The 14,642-nt window shown below is 46.1% G+C and overlaps 1 protein-coding gene across 1 annotated transcript in view; it reads right to left on the reverse strand.

Annotated features, from left to right (window-relative positions):
- LOC131072634 (uncharacterized) overlaps window positions 1-14,642 on the reverse strand; it is a 135,977-nt gene that overhangs the window by 37,776 nt on the left and 83,559 nt on the right. Inside the window, exons 5-6 of the mRNA XM_058008870.2 lie at window positions 948-1,610; window positions 507-661 (exon numbers count right to left, since the gene is read on the reverse strand). Coding sequence (XP_057864853.2) covers window positions 507-661; window positions 948-1,610 — 818 coding nt within the window. The remainder of the gene's footprint in view (window positions 1-506; window positions 662-947; window positions 1,611-14,642) is intronic.

Raw genomic sequence — 14,642 nt, forward strand, 5'->3', positions numbered from 1 at the left:
ATCAGAAGATCTTTAAATACTCATATCTCCCTGTGCCTATAACCTCAAGGAAAAATTAGCCCATATAGAACACTTATCTAAGTAACAGTGTGCATTACATATGTTAAGCTTATAAATACTACTATACAAAACAATTATGCCAAGCAGCATACCCTCTAGCATCCAACAATATGCTCTTCCACTCCAACCTTTGAAGTCATATCAGTAGAAAAATCCAGTAGCCCAACTACAAACTATCATTTTCATCTCCTGATATTTTGAAATGCCTTAATCATTAAGGAAAATAACTCAAATTCATCTGCATGAACCAGACCTAAACTAAGAACATGAATAGCTTAGCATTCCTAGTGAAAATTAGGTACAATTGTGATACAAAATTCATAGGCATTTCCACAGACATAATAAATTCACATAAAGCAAAACGGAAAAATAAACACTCTGCATTTATTGTTTTGGGTCAGTAGTTTCCCATGCACAGTATTTTGAATAGAAATGCAAATACACACCTGAGTGGAAGGCCTGGCAATGAATGCTCATCTCCAACCTCAATACAGGAAATTGGTACAGATACAGGTGGACTTCCTGAAGCTGCTGCCTCACAAATTATGCTTATAGAATCCACAAAAATAATGACATCTGCCAAATGTCCTGGAACAACATTCTAAAACATGAAAGAATGGGCATCAGCCCTGCTTCATAAAGTTAAAAAATAAAAATAAAAATCTTATTTAACAAGCGCCCATTGTAAGCTATTCCTGTGTAAGACTGTCATTCCAAATTTTCAAAAACTACCTTTTGTAAGCTACTATTATGTAAGAGTATAACAATATAGACTTGTGCAATGATAATGCTTCTTTCGGAGAAAGTATGTCCTACTTCATTATAGACTATTCAATTCCTTCATGTTTTCTACATCTTATGGTAAAAGAGGTAATCATAGATCAAACCTTGATCAAAACACAAATGAGATCCTCTGAGTTGCAATCAGCAAAATAAGAATCCACTTCAACAGGTTGTACTATCTCAAGCTTTCTTCTCCATCTTTTACCAGGTACATAGAGACCTTCCAACCCACAATGAACAGAAAACCTCTGGGGCTCTAGGGATGCGCCTCGAAAAGATAGGAGACCCTCACTGCCAACTTCTTGTGCTTTGACAATCTTTTGTGATGCCAATCTATCCCAATTTTCAAGATCAAAGTTTGGGCTAGAATTGGAAAGAGAAAGACTAGGTGCCGGAGATTGGATGCCCTGTGGAAGTGAGCTTGTTGAATTACTCCGATAATGTCCAAAAGAAAAAAAGTTGGATGCAGAAGAGGCAGAAGAATGCGAGCGATGACTTGAGTTTCCAGAAAATGAACTAGATATAGCTAAAGGTGGTGGAGATAAAGGAACAGGCGGAGGTAGAGGTCGATCTAGAGGGAGCAACCACTGGAGGAGTTCTTTGCAAGGATCCTGTAAATCCTTGACATTTTCTTGATGAAGTTGAGAAGACATGCTACCTACACTTGGTGTTAAGCCTAAACTGCTGCTCTGATATTTCTCAAATTGAAGAACTTCAAGTATAACATCTTCAGTGATATTGGTAGCGACTGTGACTTGCAATTCTACCTGTGACATAGTTCCATTAGTTAAAAATAAAAATAAAATCTCCAATATAGTATAGGGATGCTTTTACGTCAAAGTAATTTTTTTGAAAACCAAGTAAATATAATCAGAAATCATTTGAAGATCATGCTCTTTGTGAGATAACAGTATTTAAATATTATGCAATAACTTAAAAAGTCTCAAGGTAACTAGTAATACAAGACATTTTGATGCCAAAATCAGATCAAAGCACTACTATAAGAATCAAACTACTGATTCATGTAAACCTATTTGTTCAAAATCATCATCTGCATCAGTATAAAAAATGTATAACCTGAGAGCAACTACAAAATATAGATACATACCGGCGTGCAATGCATACATAAATGTGTATGGTGGACATGTGTACACAAATTCATATGCATATATAGAACTGATCTATAAAGACACATTCATTTAGATCCCTATTTAATTTAATTGAAAACATACCGCAATACAGCCTACTTGTGCTCAATTGGCTTAAACTATCAATCTCACAGCAATAGAAAGGAAATGAAATGCAGACGGATATGCAATAATCATCCACACATGAAACGCTAGACATTCGTGGAGAAAACACTCTGGGCATATAAACTCTACCAATACAAAGTTTGTTTTTTTCTCACGCCAAAATGATCTTACAAATGTATGAAAGATTAATTGCCCACACAGAAAATCAATACTTCTGCACTTCACTCTCTTAAAGTATGGCTGTTCTTTCCCCATGCATCTCTGCAAACATTGGTTCTCTCCCCTTCTCAAATATGAAGTAAATTGTGTGGCTGTTACTTCCTCATGCAGCTCTGCAAACATCAGCTCTTTCTCCTTCCCAAATATGAAAGTAATTCAATGGAAGTCAAAAGTAAATTTAGTTACAATAGAGAAGTACTAGGGTATAAGGACCCTAGCTTATGAGAGTAACTAAACACTAAGGAGTAGAGAAAATAGAAAAAAGCAAAAGAGGATAATCCAAACTTTGTTAAACCCTAAACCATAAGATCTAACTACAAACAGAAATAGTCATGTGATGGAGGGACCCCTCCATGAAGCATGGAGTTGAAGATCAAAATAGTAGACCGTGAATGGAAGCCAACATTCTCACAAATCCACAGTAGTGTCTCAAGCCAAAAGAATAAACAAGATCAATGTTGAGCAAAGTGAAAGGCCCAAAGCAGGTTCAAATAACTAGGATTAGGCTAGACAATCCTAGAAGCAATCAAGGTAGTAACCTAGTGTTCGGGTTTTCAAGCAGATCCGAAGCAAATATGAACTAACAATTATATGCAGATTTAAATACAAAAGATAAAGAAATAAAAACAGGACACAGATAACACAGAGATTTAACGTGGTTCACCCAGAATGGGTTACGTCCACCATACACAGCCGTCCAATCTTTCTTATTATCCAGCAAAAATAGTACATCAACCTTACAATGCCTTAAGCATCCCAGCGGCTTATAACATGCGTTTTTAGGGCAAAAACAAAGTCGTCCTTTTTAGGGTTTTATTACAATGTCGGTTTTCATCAACAAAAAAAATACCCCGGCAAGGATACGTGCTAAGTGTATAGTACTTTGCTGATCAGTCGCCACATTTCAACACCTAGAAGCTCTTTTAACACCCAATGCAATGATGTCCATTGGCAATAACTAAACAGCTTGTGTCCACTTGTCCTTGTGATCCTGACTGCAGATGAAGGGATAGAAGGTTGTTCGCACCAAAAAAAAGCCGCTCTGTGATGCCTAGCATGGGAGAGGGCAAGTTGGGGTGCCTGGAGTTCATATGTAAGGATAAGCATTATCTCACTAATCTATTGACTTTCCTAAGTGATGTGATAGCTTCCAAAGGGTGCTTAGCATGCTCAACTGCTGGGCCAATGGCTTGAAAACATGGCAATCAACTTTAATGATTTAGGCATCCTTGTAAGAACCAGTGCTTTAAAGTGACAATCTCCCAAAGGTATAGGGCTAAACATCCCCTAATCAGGTAGCCAGCAATGGTGGATTGATAATCACTTGAGTCTTTATACAGAAAAAAACATCAGATCTCATACAAAAGAAAATACTTGAAGATAAAGAACTTTATCTAGAGAACTCACATTCTGCAGTCAATACCAACATCCTACTCATACGTAGCTTGTGCAATCAGCTATGAGCCTCTTCATTTTGAAGTCAATCCATCCACTACTATAGTTAGCATAAAATGATTTTGTAATGTTTCGTTGATTTAATTGCATCTGACTATGTATTATTTACTTGTTGACTTGTGGGTAGTTGTTAGGAGTCAATTATTAGTAGTTGTTGACAATTGTGTTTTACTTGCCAATAACTGAGTATTTTAAATAGACATTCTGTAGTCAGGGAAAGTAGTCTGATCCTTGATTGATCATCCCTAGTCTATTTTTATGTAAGCAAATCACATGAGTAAAGATATACTTCTATTACTCTATATGGTATACATTGTTATGTTCATTTATATATGTACTAGTCTTATCAAATATAGGAATAAACATTAGCACCATTGTCTTAAAGACATCAGGTTTATTTAAGAATTAATGCCCTTAGACCCGAACAAAGGTGGGAAGAAACCACAACGTGGTCAAGACCAAGAGATCCAACGATCTCTATAGTTAGTGGAGCAAAGAGAGAAAAGAAGATGATTAGAAGAGGTAGTCTAAGAGACTCAATTAAGGCATATTCAAAGCCCAAATCCATCTCAAAGAAGAAGCCAAAGTTGGTATAAGTCAAAGATAGTCAAGAGCAAAAACATCAAAAAATTCAACCTGCTATGACAACCATATGGATCAAGACCAAGAGATCAAATAATCTCTTAGGTAGTGGAGCAAAGAGAGCGAAGAAGATCACCACAAGAGGTAGCCGAAGAGACTCGATTAGTGCATATTCAGACCCCATGTCCATCTTAAAGAAGAAGCCAAAGTTGGTATAAGTCAAAGATAGTCAAGAGAAAAAACCTCAAAACATTCAAAGCTGCTATGAACTACCATATAGAAGAAGCATGAGTAACAATAGCTAGAAAAATTCCCTTACCAAAATAAGTGTACATCAATCTTACAAACCAGGTTTGGTATGACCAACCAATTGGAGACAAAGTTAGAGGACTCTTCAAAAAATGAAGACAAGGAAGCATATGAGAGCAACCTTCAAGGCATCAAAGAGTTGTTGATAGAAGAGGAAACAAAGCAAAAAACTACAAGAGAAAAGGTTGTTAGTAAAGTAAAGAGAATATAAAGGTGATACAAGTGTGCAGAACACAAACTAAGAGTTTGGGATTTACAAGTGTCTGAGAGTGCCATGAGAGCACCAAAATGTCTAAATCAAAAGCCAAGTTCCAAACACTAAATTTTCATCAAGCTAAAACCATGGTGACTCCACCAGCAAGCCCGATATGTAGAGGGGCAAAAAGTTGCCCGAGTTTAGGAGAGATGGATCAATGGATCTAGTAAGACATCATAAGACCTATGAAACCATTTAGGCAAAAAATGGTCAAATGATAAAACATATTGGCTACGGTCCTTTCTGTTTACCTCACTGGGTAAACAGGAAGAATACAGAAACTGAACAGTAATGCACAATGCAAATACAAGAGAAGTACCAGAATAAGCTTGCCATTAATGTCAAAGGATGTTCATATTATAATCTATCGTCAATATTACATATCCTCCAACACCCGAAGGTGGTACAATATATGACTGCCGAAGGGGTGCGACACAACCGTCGCGACTCCAACTACCTACCCGTCGGCTAACTAACTATTGATAATTAACATTACTAACTATACACTTTTCCCGATAACATCATCCCCCCCAAAAAAGAAGTCGTCTCCGACGACTAACAACAAAATGGAGACAATGTAATATAAATATACAACCAAGATAAAGTCAAGGAGGGGGCTGAGGAAGCGTCCCTGAAGTGGAAGGGTGAGATGCGGGTGTCTGGGCTACCAGGCGGGCGCGGAGCTCATAGACCTGCTGGGTGCATGCTGCCACATCCCGCTCTGCTACCAACACCTTCTCTAAGGCAGTCTTCAGCATAAGCGCAACCTCCAGTAGCTCCTTCTCCTTGGTATCGGCCGACTCTGTCATGCGAACCAACTGGGCCTGAACAACATCTAACTCCTGCTGGACGAGACTCCGCGCACTCTGTTCCTCTGAAAGACGGGTGTGCACCACAACCTTCTCTGCGCGGGCCGTCTCCAGCTGTGCTACCAACTCTGATCTCTCGGCTACCCACGAGGCTTGTTGTCTGGCCATGTCCTTTCTAACTCAACTCGAGCAGCCTCGCGAACCGCAGACTCATGCTGTGTCTGGCGTAAGGCATAGTAGGCCTCCCTGTAAACCTGCTCAATCTCCCGGACGAGAGTCGTCACCCTACTCTCCACGACGGGCTGAGGCACACGCCAAGCCTCCAACATCGCCTCCGTCTGGGTAAGTGGCCACCCTCGTGCCTCAAAACATAAGGTGAAAGCTGCTGGACAGTCGTCTCTCATAAATTGGAGGACCTGCTCTAATTCCTCCACAGCCTGCTGTAGAGCCCGTGTCTGAGTCGCGGCCACCACTCGCCGACCCCTCGTCACCATATCTGCCAGATAAATCTCAATATCCTCTCCATCTAGCCCCGATGTAGGTACAGGAAGCCCACGTGGTAACTCAAAAGTCTCCTCAACCACACCTGCTCCATCCTGCTGGCACAATGGTGTCTCCCCCGCCCCCTCAAGTGTAGCAGTCACCTGCTCTGGGCCGGTAGGAACACCCTCTCCAAGGACCTGTCCCTCTGCTGGTGCCTGCGTCTCCGCCGAGGAGTCCTCCAGATCCACCACCTCAGTGGGAGGTTCTCGCCGAGGTGAGAGTACAGCTGTTCCTACGGGTGGCATCACTGTCATCTGGAATCTCCGGGTCAGCCAACTCCCCATAGCCGCCACCGATGGAGCTGCACTCAACACCTTCGACCTTCTCTCCCCGTCGGAAACATGTCCTGCGATGGGCTCCTCCAACAAGGAGGCAGCAACCGTCACCACTGCGTCGGATCCCACGACGTCCAGTTGCACCTGAGGCTCCGTCTCAATCATCTCCTCTGCCATACCTCCCTGCGGTGGACCACACAACTCTGTCGTGCTGTCAGTACATGCCTCTGCGGGGGTCGGTCCTGCGGCTGGTATGGCGGAAGGTGCTGGGGCCGACTGCATGGGCCCGAGTGTAACGGGCGTGCGACTCTGCCCAAATGCCGGAATCGAAGTACTGCCCGCCGACGACCCCACAAGTGTGCCAAGTGGGAGTGTGGGTGGTGCAAACAACACTCGCTCTCCGGCGGGCTCCATCCTCCCCTCATCTGTGGCCCGACTGCTACTGTCATCCTCATCCTCCGAATCCTCGGAATCCTCTGCACTGCTGGAAGTTTCTCGCCCACTATCCGGTTCTGCTGCGGTGGTCTCTAATACTCGTTTCCACTTCGCGGAAGAGTGTCCAATATCTAGATGTCGCCAATGCATGATAGGAGGCTCACCCTCCGCCAAGGGTCCCTATGGCCGTACCTCCAACTCAGCCTCTGGCACTGCTTCCCGCGTAGCCTCCAAGAACAGTCCAATGGCATAGTGGGGCATGTAAAACGTGCGCTGCTCCATCATCAAGAATGCACACATCCGCTCTGATAACAAGGTAGCCCAATCATACATGACTCCGTTCATCAACTCGTTCATCAATACTATCTGTGGTAGAGCGATGTCGGATGCCCTACCCGACCCTGTCAACCTGCTTTTGATGACGTCCATTATGCATCGCCAATGACCCTCTGCGACAAAGGACCTACGCATCTCGCGACCCTTCGTGGCGTCTACGATGCTCGCCAACTCTGCTGGGGTCAAGTCTCGGGACACTCGCCTAATCCAATGTTCCTTTTCTTCCCGTGTCATCTTCTTCGGCTTCAAGTCCACTCTCTTGCCATGTATGCCTGGGATGCCAAATACTCTGGTGAAATCTGCAGGTTTGAAGGATATGGTGATGTCCTTCCCAAGATACTCAAATGTGCTCGTCCGTGAGTGGCTATCAAAGGTATCAACCATATATCGCAATGCTTCCTCGTACTCGCGAATGGCGAACACAGGCATCCGTATAGCCCATTCTACCCCTGCTCGGCGAAGACTTGTCTTCACCAAATTATCATCCGGCGTGTCTTGCCACCATTTCCGACATTCCACCCCATTCAATCCCTCAAAGGTGATATTCTGTGAAGTGGAGGTGTTCTTCCCTCGTGCAGTGGGCTGCTGTGGTGTCTTCTTCTTCTGCCTGGCTTCCATTGTGCCACCTACTATTCGAACACCTGAAGGAAGAATACGTGCATCCGGCTTCCGATGGCTGCTATCCTGCAATTGTTTTTTCCAGTTTCTTTTTCCCGCAGACTCCATTGACCTGCTAACCACTTCTTGATTTGCCCTTGTCGGACAGAAGGCACCTAACTACCTCCTGGCAGGTAGGCCGTACGGCTGTAATCCCCAACTACCTCCGGCTAATAAAATGCTCAAAAAAAAAAAAAAAATCCTCATGCACCTCCCGCACTACACCGCACGGTAATTTTGAAAAATCCTTGCCGCTGCCGTGGCTTCTCGGGTCTTCTTGCCTCCATCCGCCACTTGCTGTGGTGTTGATGGAGGCCCGGGCGTCCTCGTGTTTGTGCGCGCATGTGGTGTTGCAGGCCCGTTTTGGGCGTTTCTTCTACCTTCGCCGCCGCCGAGTTCGGTTCAAGCCCTTTGGGCTTCCTTCCTCCTGCCCCGTGGCTCTCGCTGCTAGCCCTTTGGGCTCCTTCGTGCGCCGCCCTGCTGGTTCCTTGCCAGCCCTTGGCACTTTCGTGCCCCCGAAGACCCTGTCGGTCGTCTTCTCTCCTTCGCGTGGCTTCGTGCGGTGTTCTTGTGCGGCGTTGTTTCTTTTCCCTTCGGTGGTGGTGCGGGGTTCTTCCTTTGCTGCGTTGTAATGACCCTTCTTTTGTTTATGCAGCTTTCCCTTCGGTAGGCGTTGTTGTTTCTTGCGTTCGGTGGCTTTCCCTTCGGTAGGCGTGTCTCGTTTTTCCCTTGCGCTGCGTTCTTATCTCCTTCGGCGGCTTTATACCCCGCGGCTTCCACCGCACGGTGGCGTCCACAATCGGTGGCTTCCACCATCGGTGGTCCCACCGTCGGTGGCTTCCACCGCACGGTGGCTACCACCGTCGGTGGTCCCACCGTCGGTGGTCCCACCGTCGGTGGCTTCCACCGCACGGTGGTATCCACCGTCGGTGGCTTCCACCGTCGGTGGCTTCCACCGTCGGTGGCTTCCACCGCACGGTGGTATCCACCGTCGGTGGTGCCACCGCACGGTGGTGTCCACCATTGGTGGTGCCACTACGTGGCCACCGTACGGTGGTCCCTTCTGCTTTGCTTTTTTCTCTTTTTTTTTTTTTTTCAATTTTCTTTTTTTTCCAATTTTTTTTTTTTTTTTTTTCCCAATTTTTCCAATTTTTCTTTTATATATTTTTTCAAATTTCCATATATATATATTTTTTCGAATTTTCTAATTTTTTTTTTTTTTTTCTTTTTTCATTTTCATTTATTATCTGACTGCGACTGCGCGCCTCCTGTCGGGCTGCTCCTGCGCGCTTCCAACCTCTGGTGATACACTTTCAGTTTTGACCCATTGACGCCCTCTAGAATTTCCTGTCCGTCGAGGGTCGAGAGCTTGATGGATCCATTCGCTGCGACTTCTCGGATCCTGTAAGGACCTAGCCACTTCACTCTGAACTTGCCGGGCTTAATCTCATTCCGTCCGTTATACTTTAGGACTAATTGGCCCGGCGTGAACCTCGCCCGCCGAATGTGTTGGTCATGCCAGTATTTCCTGCGTTGCTGGGCCACGTCTGTCACCCATTGTGCCATCGTCCGTCTTTCATCCAACTTATTTAAGGCGTATAGTCTCTCTCGAAGGCTTTCCATGTCGCCTAGCTTGTTGTCAATAGCGATTCTGAGACTTGGCACCATGAATTCGACCGGTACCACAGCCTCCTGGCCGTACATCAATTGGAAAGGTGTCTGCCCGGTGGTTACTTTGTAAGTTGTGCGGTACGCCCAAAGTACCGAAGGCAGACGCTCTTCCCAGTCTTCTTTTTCCACCCCACAGGACTTATAAATTACTGACATGATGATTTTGTTGGTCGCCTCAGCCTGACCGTTTGCCCTGGGATAGTACGGACTTGATAGAGAATGAAAAATTTTGAACTCGGTTATCAGTAGTCGAACAATATGATTTACAAAGTGCCCCCCTCTATCACTTGTCAGTTGAAAAGGTATTCCGTACCGGGTGATAATCTGTTCATAAATGAATTTCGTCGTACCGACGGCGGAGTTGTCTGCCAAAGCCCTCGCTTCGACCCATTTAGTCAAATATTCTGTCACCACGACAATGTATCTACATCGTCGGGCACGACTCGGTTTCAATGGACCAACGAAATCTAACCCCCATCTTTCAAACAACTCTCTAGCATGTGACGGGTTAAGTGGCATGAAATCTCTCTTTAACGGTCGCCCAGCACGCTGACATGTATCACAACTTGTCACCCATTCTCTGGCGTCATTATGCAATGTCGGCCACCATAAGCCAGCTAGTAGGACCTTCCTTGCTGTCGTATCTGGTCCCATGTGTCCTCCGGCAGCCCCTTCATGGGCTTCTCTCAATACTCCTAGGATTTCCTCTTCCAAGACGCATCACCGTAGGATCTGGTCAGGTCCCATTTTGTAGAGAAGACCATTTATAAGTTGGAATGTTTGGCTTCTTAATACAAGTTTCCGTCTTTCGCCTAGTGGCATTTCCTTAGGAAATTTTGACGTTGACAGGTATTCACCCACACTCGTGTACCAATGAGGAAGGATGGCAATGCGAAAAAGATGGGCGTCCGGAAAATCCTCGCTAATGCCTTCGGCCGGCTCTCCCGACTTGATCCGTGATAGCTAGTCGGCTATGACATGGCTCCTGCCAGGTCTGACAATGATGTTGAACGTAAATTCTTGTAACAGCAACAGCCATCGACTAATCCGCCCCTGGATGATTGGCTTGTTCACCAAATACATCAACGCCTGGTGATCCACATAAAATGTGAATGGTGTCGCCAATAGGTAATGTCGGAATTTTTGGACGAAGTATACCATGCCGAGGGCTTCTCTCTCCGTCGTGCTGTAGTTCCTCTCTACGTTTGACAAGAGTTGACTTGCAAAATACACTGGGTGGTCCAGCCCGTGGCTGCCGACCTGTGCCAGGGTGGCCCCTATGGCGAAGTTGGATGCGTCGACATGTACATGGAACTCTTTGTCCCAGTCTGGGTATGTCAAGATTGGCGCACCCACCAATCGCGACTTTAACTCTTGAAAAGCCTCTTCTTGGGCCGTCCCCCAGACGTACGGCTGCCCCCTTCGTGTCAGCCTATCAAGTGGGTATGATACTTGGGCAAAGTTCTTAATAAACCGCCTATAATACCCGATGTGTCCAAGAAATGACTTGACGCCGGTGACATTGTCGGGCGCCTCCATCTCCACAATGACCCGTATTTTGTCAGGGTCCGTCTTCAGTCCAGCCTTGCAGACGATGTGCCCTAGTAACTTGCCCTGAGGCACCATGAATCTGCATTTCTTGGGATTTAGGGCGAGGCGCGCTCGTCGGCATCTCTCCATGCATTCGCCAAGTGCGGCCAGATGTGCCTCCTGCGTGCTGTAAATGGACCAATCATCCAAGAATGCTTTGAAGTTTCCTACGGACATTTTATCGAAGATATGGAGGATTATCCGTTGGAAGGTAGCTGGCGCGTTGCACAACCCGAATGGCATCCGGTTGTATGCATAGACGCCATCTTCTACGACAAAGGTGGTCTTCAATTTGTCCTCCTCTGCAATGGAAATTTGATTGTATCCGGAGAATCCATCCATAAACGAATAAATTTCATGACCCGCGACTTCCTTGAGGATGGTGTCTGTGAATGGTATGGGAAATGGATCTTTAATTGTGACAGCATTCAAACACCTGAAGTCTACACAGATTCTTATCTGATCGGCCTCCTTTTTCAAGGATATCACAATGGGTGATACCCATTCACTCGTTTGGACCTTGAAGATAATAATCCCTGATTCGAGCATGCGGTCAATTTCATTATTTACCCTGGCCGCATAATTTTTGTTCATCCTGTATGGCCTCTTCCGTACGGGCACGGCTCCGGGAACCAGAGGGATCCGATATACACAAAGTTCTTGTGGTACCCCCTTGAGGTCCTTATATGTCCAAGCGAACACATCTTTGTATTCTGTGAAGATTTTGAATGCCGCCGTCTTTAAGACGGGATTCCAGTCGTCGCCGACCAGAATATTTTTCTGTTCTGAAGTTTCCCCAAGGTTTGTAACTTGAAGTGCAGATTCTTTGTACCTTATGGGCTTACTTTTGTCAAACTGGTGCGCTGGTGCGTCATCCACAGGGACATCCCCTTCCTTGTATTGTCCGTACTCTGGCGGAAACTCGTTCATGTCAGGTCCTTCAATCCCCAACCTATTGCACCCGTACAATAATTCATAGTCTTCCATTTGCCAATGGAAGAGCCCTCTCAAAGAATCCGTCTCATCCTCAGAACAGGCTTGAATTCCTAAGATGCCTTCGTCATCTGGTTCCCTGCCCTCTTTTCCTTCGTCGGTATCGTCTCCGTCAGACTCTGACTCTGACGCCAACTCTTCACTGACCAGTTGAGTTTTGAGGTCAATGGTATACCTTCGGCCAGCCTTTTCCATGGACAAGGTGTTCTTCCAATTGTGGTTTGCTTTGGCCGCCACCAGCCAGCCTCTGCCGAGGATGGCGTCGTACCCCTTCTTCTTCAATGGGATGACCACAAAATTCAAGACGAACGGTTGTGTTCCGATCGTCACTGGTTGCGCCATGAGTGTGCCAAGCGGCTTGATGTCGTGTTGGTCTGCTCCCAATAAATTAAAGGTGGACGGCCAGAGAGTAGGTTTACCCAATTTTTTCCATGTTTCCTCTGACAAGACATTTACTCCCGACCCGCCGTCGACAATTGTGTCGGTCAGGATGGTGCCTAATATACCCATTTCCACCACTGCTGGGTGTCTCCCATTATTGATCGTCAGGGTTAATGGGTCTGCTGCTGTCTCGCCAAGGTTGCCCTTGCCATGTATTGGTTGGCCTACTGGGGTTATTATTGCGGATTGCAACAACGTCGCTCGCAAGTGCGGCATACTTTCCAGGAGGTCCTTCATTTTGACGGGTATCTCGACCTGTAACAGTTGGTTTATAATGTTTGTTTCTCCTTCAGAGCGAGAAGTACCCGCCAGCCCCTATGCATCCTTGCTCCTTGACATCTCCTTCTCCAGTTCCGCTCGTGCCTCCAGTGCCTTTCGTTTTTCCGTGCGGGGGTCTGGATAAGTGGTTGCTTTCGTCTTGGACCTTGTTATGGCGAGTGCATCCTCCGTTTCTACATTCAATAGGTTCACGCCAGATTTGGGACAATTGCCATCATCATGGTCCCCCGAACTGCACCACTTGCAAAGTTTTTGTGGTGCTTCCTCCACCGTACAGTCTCTGGCGAAATGCCCCCAGTGATTGCAAGCTCGGCATTGTATCATCGGCCGCCCTTTAGCGTCGTATTGGATTCGGCTTCTATTATTCGTATTGTTATTATTACCTCTTCCTCGCCTATTGTTTCGGTAGCCGCCAGACGAGGCGTTGTTGCTCGCAGGCTGGGACGTGCCGGCTGACGCAGATGGTTCTGCAAAGAGAACCTGTTGGCTACGGGTCCTCATATTGTACGGACACTCCTTGGTAAGGTGTCCGGCAATCTGGCAAATATCACAAAATGCTTTTTTCGGACAAGACCCCTTGGTGTGTCCGTCGTTACGGCAGTCCGTGCACCATAACTCCCCTTCGTCGCCCTTACTTGTGCTTCCTTTTGTTGCCTTTATCTCTCTCATCATTCGCTCCATATCTTTTTGGAGAGCCCGTACCTTCCGATTAGAGTCGTCATCACTGCTATCACTTTTGTCAGAAGAGGAATCATCCTCCGACGAGGATTTATTTTTCTTCTTCTTGGACGTCTTCTGTTCACTTTCTAAATCCATTGCCCTGTTATAGGCGTCGGAATATGAAGGAGGTACTATCTTCATTTTTCGTCTAAGGGATTTCTTTAGACCTTCCACGAACCACCGTTTTTTCAGTTCGTCTGCCGGCTGGTTCTCCATCTTTCCTAGCAGCTCTTTGAGCCGCCGGCTGTAGGTTCGAACAGTCTCGTCCTTTCTCTGTTTCGTGTCGTAGATTTCGGCTACGATCTCATTATCGTCTCTTAGGAGACGAAACTCTGCTTGAAATTCCTTCTTCAAATCTGCCCATGTGCCAATCTTAGCCTTATCCGTATCCGAAAACCAGTCGATGGCTATGCCCCTCAGGGTTGCGGGAAACTGTGTTACCCAGTCGTCCTCATCGGTAACACCATTCGCTCCCCAAATTGTTTCACAAGTACGACAGTGGCGGACAGGGTCTTCTTTCCCATCCCCATGGAACTTTGGAAGTTTTTGTTTTTGTGCCATACCTTGCCTTTTTACTACTGGTGGTTGTTGTCCTCCGGATGGGTCAGATCCTATAAGGGGTGCTTGACTGCCGTGCCCCGGTGTCCCTCCGACACTCCTGGCAGCCCCGGTGTCTTCTCCCTCTCCTGCCTCCTCCCCACTCCTTGGAGTTTTGCTAGCCTCTGGTGTGTGTGGCAAGTCCCTCAACTCCCTCAACTGAGTTTGGGTACACTCTATCCTGCGGCGGGTTTCCGCAAGTAACTCCTCCCGACTCCGTGGGTGGCCTCTGGCCTCACCGTCCCCTTTGGAGCGTTCCTCCTCTCTTCGCTTATACCTCTGTCGCCTTTCCGCTTGTTGTTCAAGGATCAAGGCACGTTGGGCTACTGCACGTTCATCTATATATTGTTCCTTATTTTTGTCTTTATTTAGTGTATTG

This window comes from Cryptomeria japonica, chromosome 10, assembly GCF_030272615.1.
Source record: "Cryptomeria japonica chromosome 10, Sugi_1.0, whole genome shotgun sequence".
Classification (NCBI taxonomy): domain Eukaryota; kingdom Viridiplantae; phylum Streptophyta; class Pinopsida; order Cupressales; family Cupressaceae; genus Cryptomeria; species Cryptomeria japonica.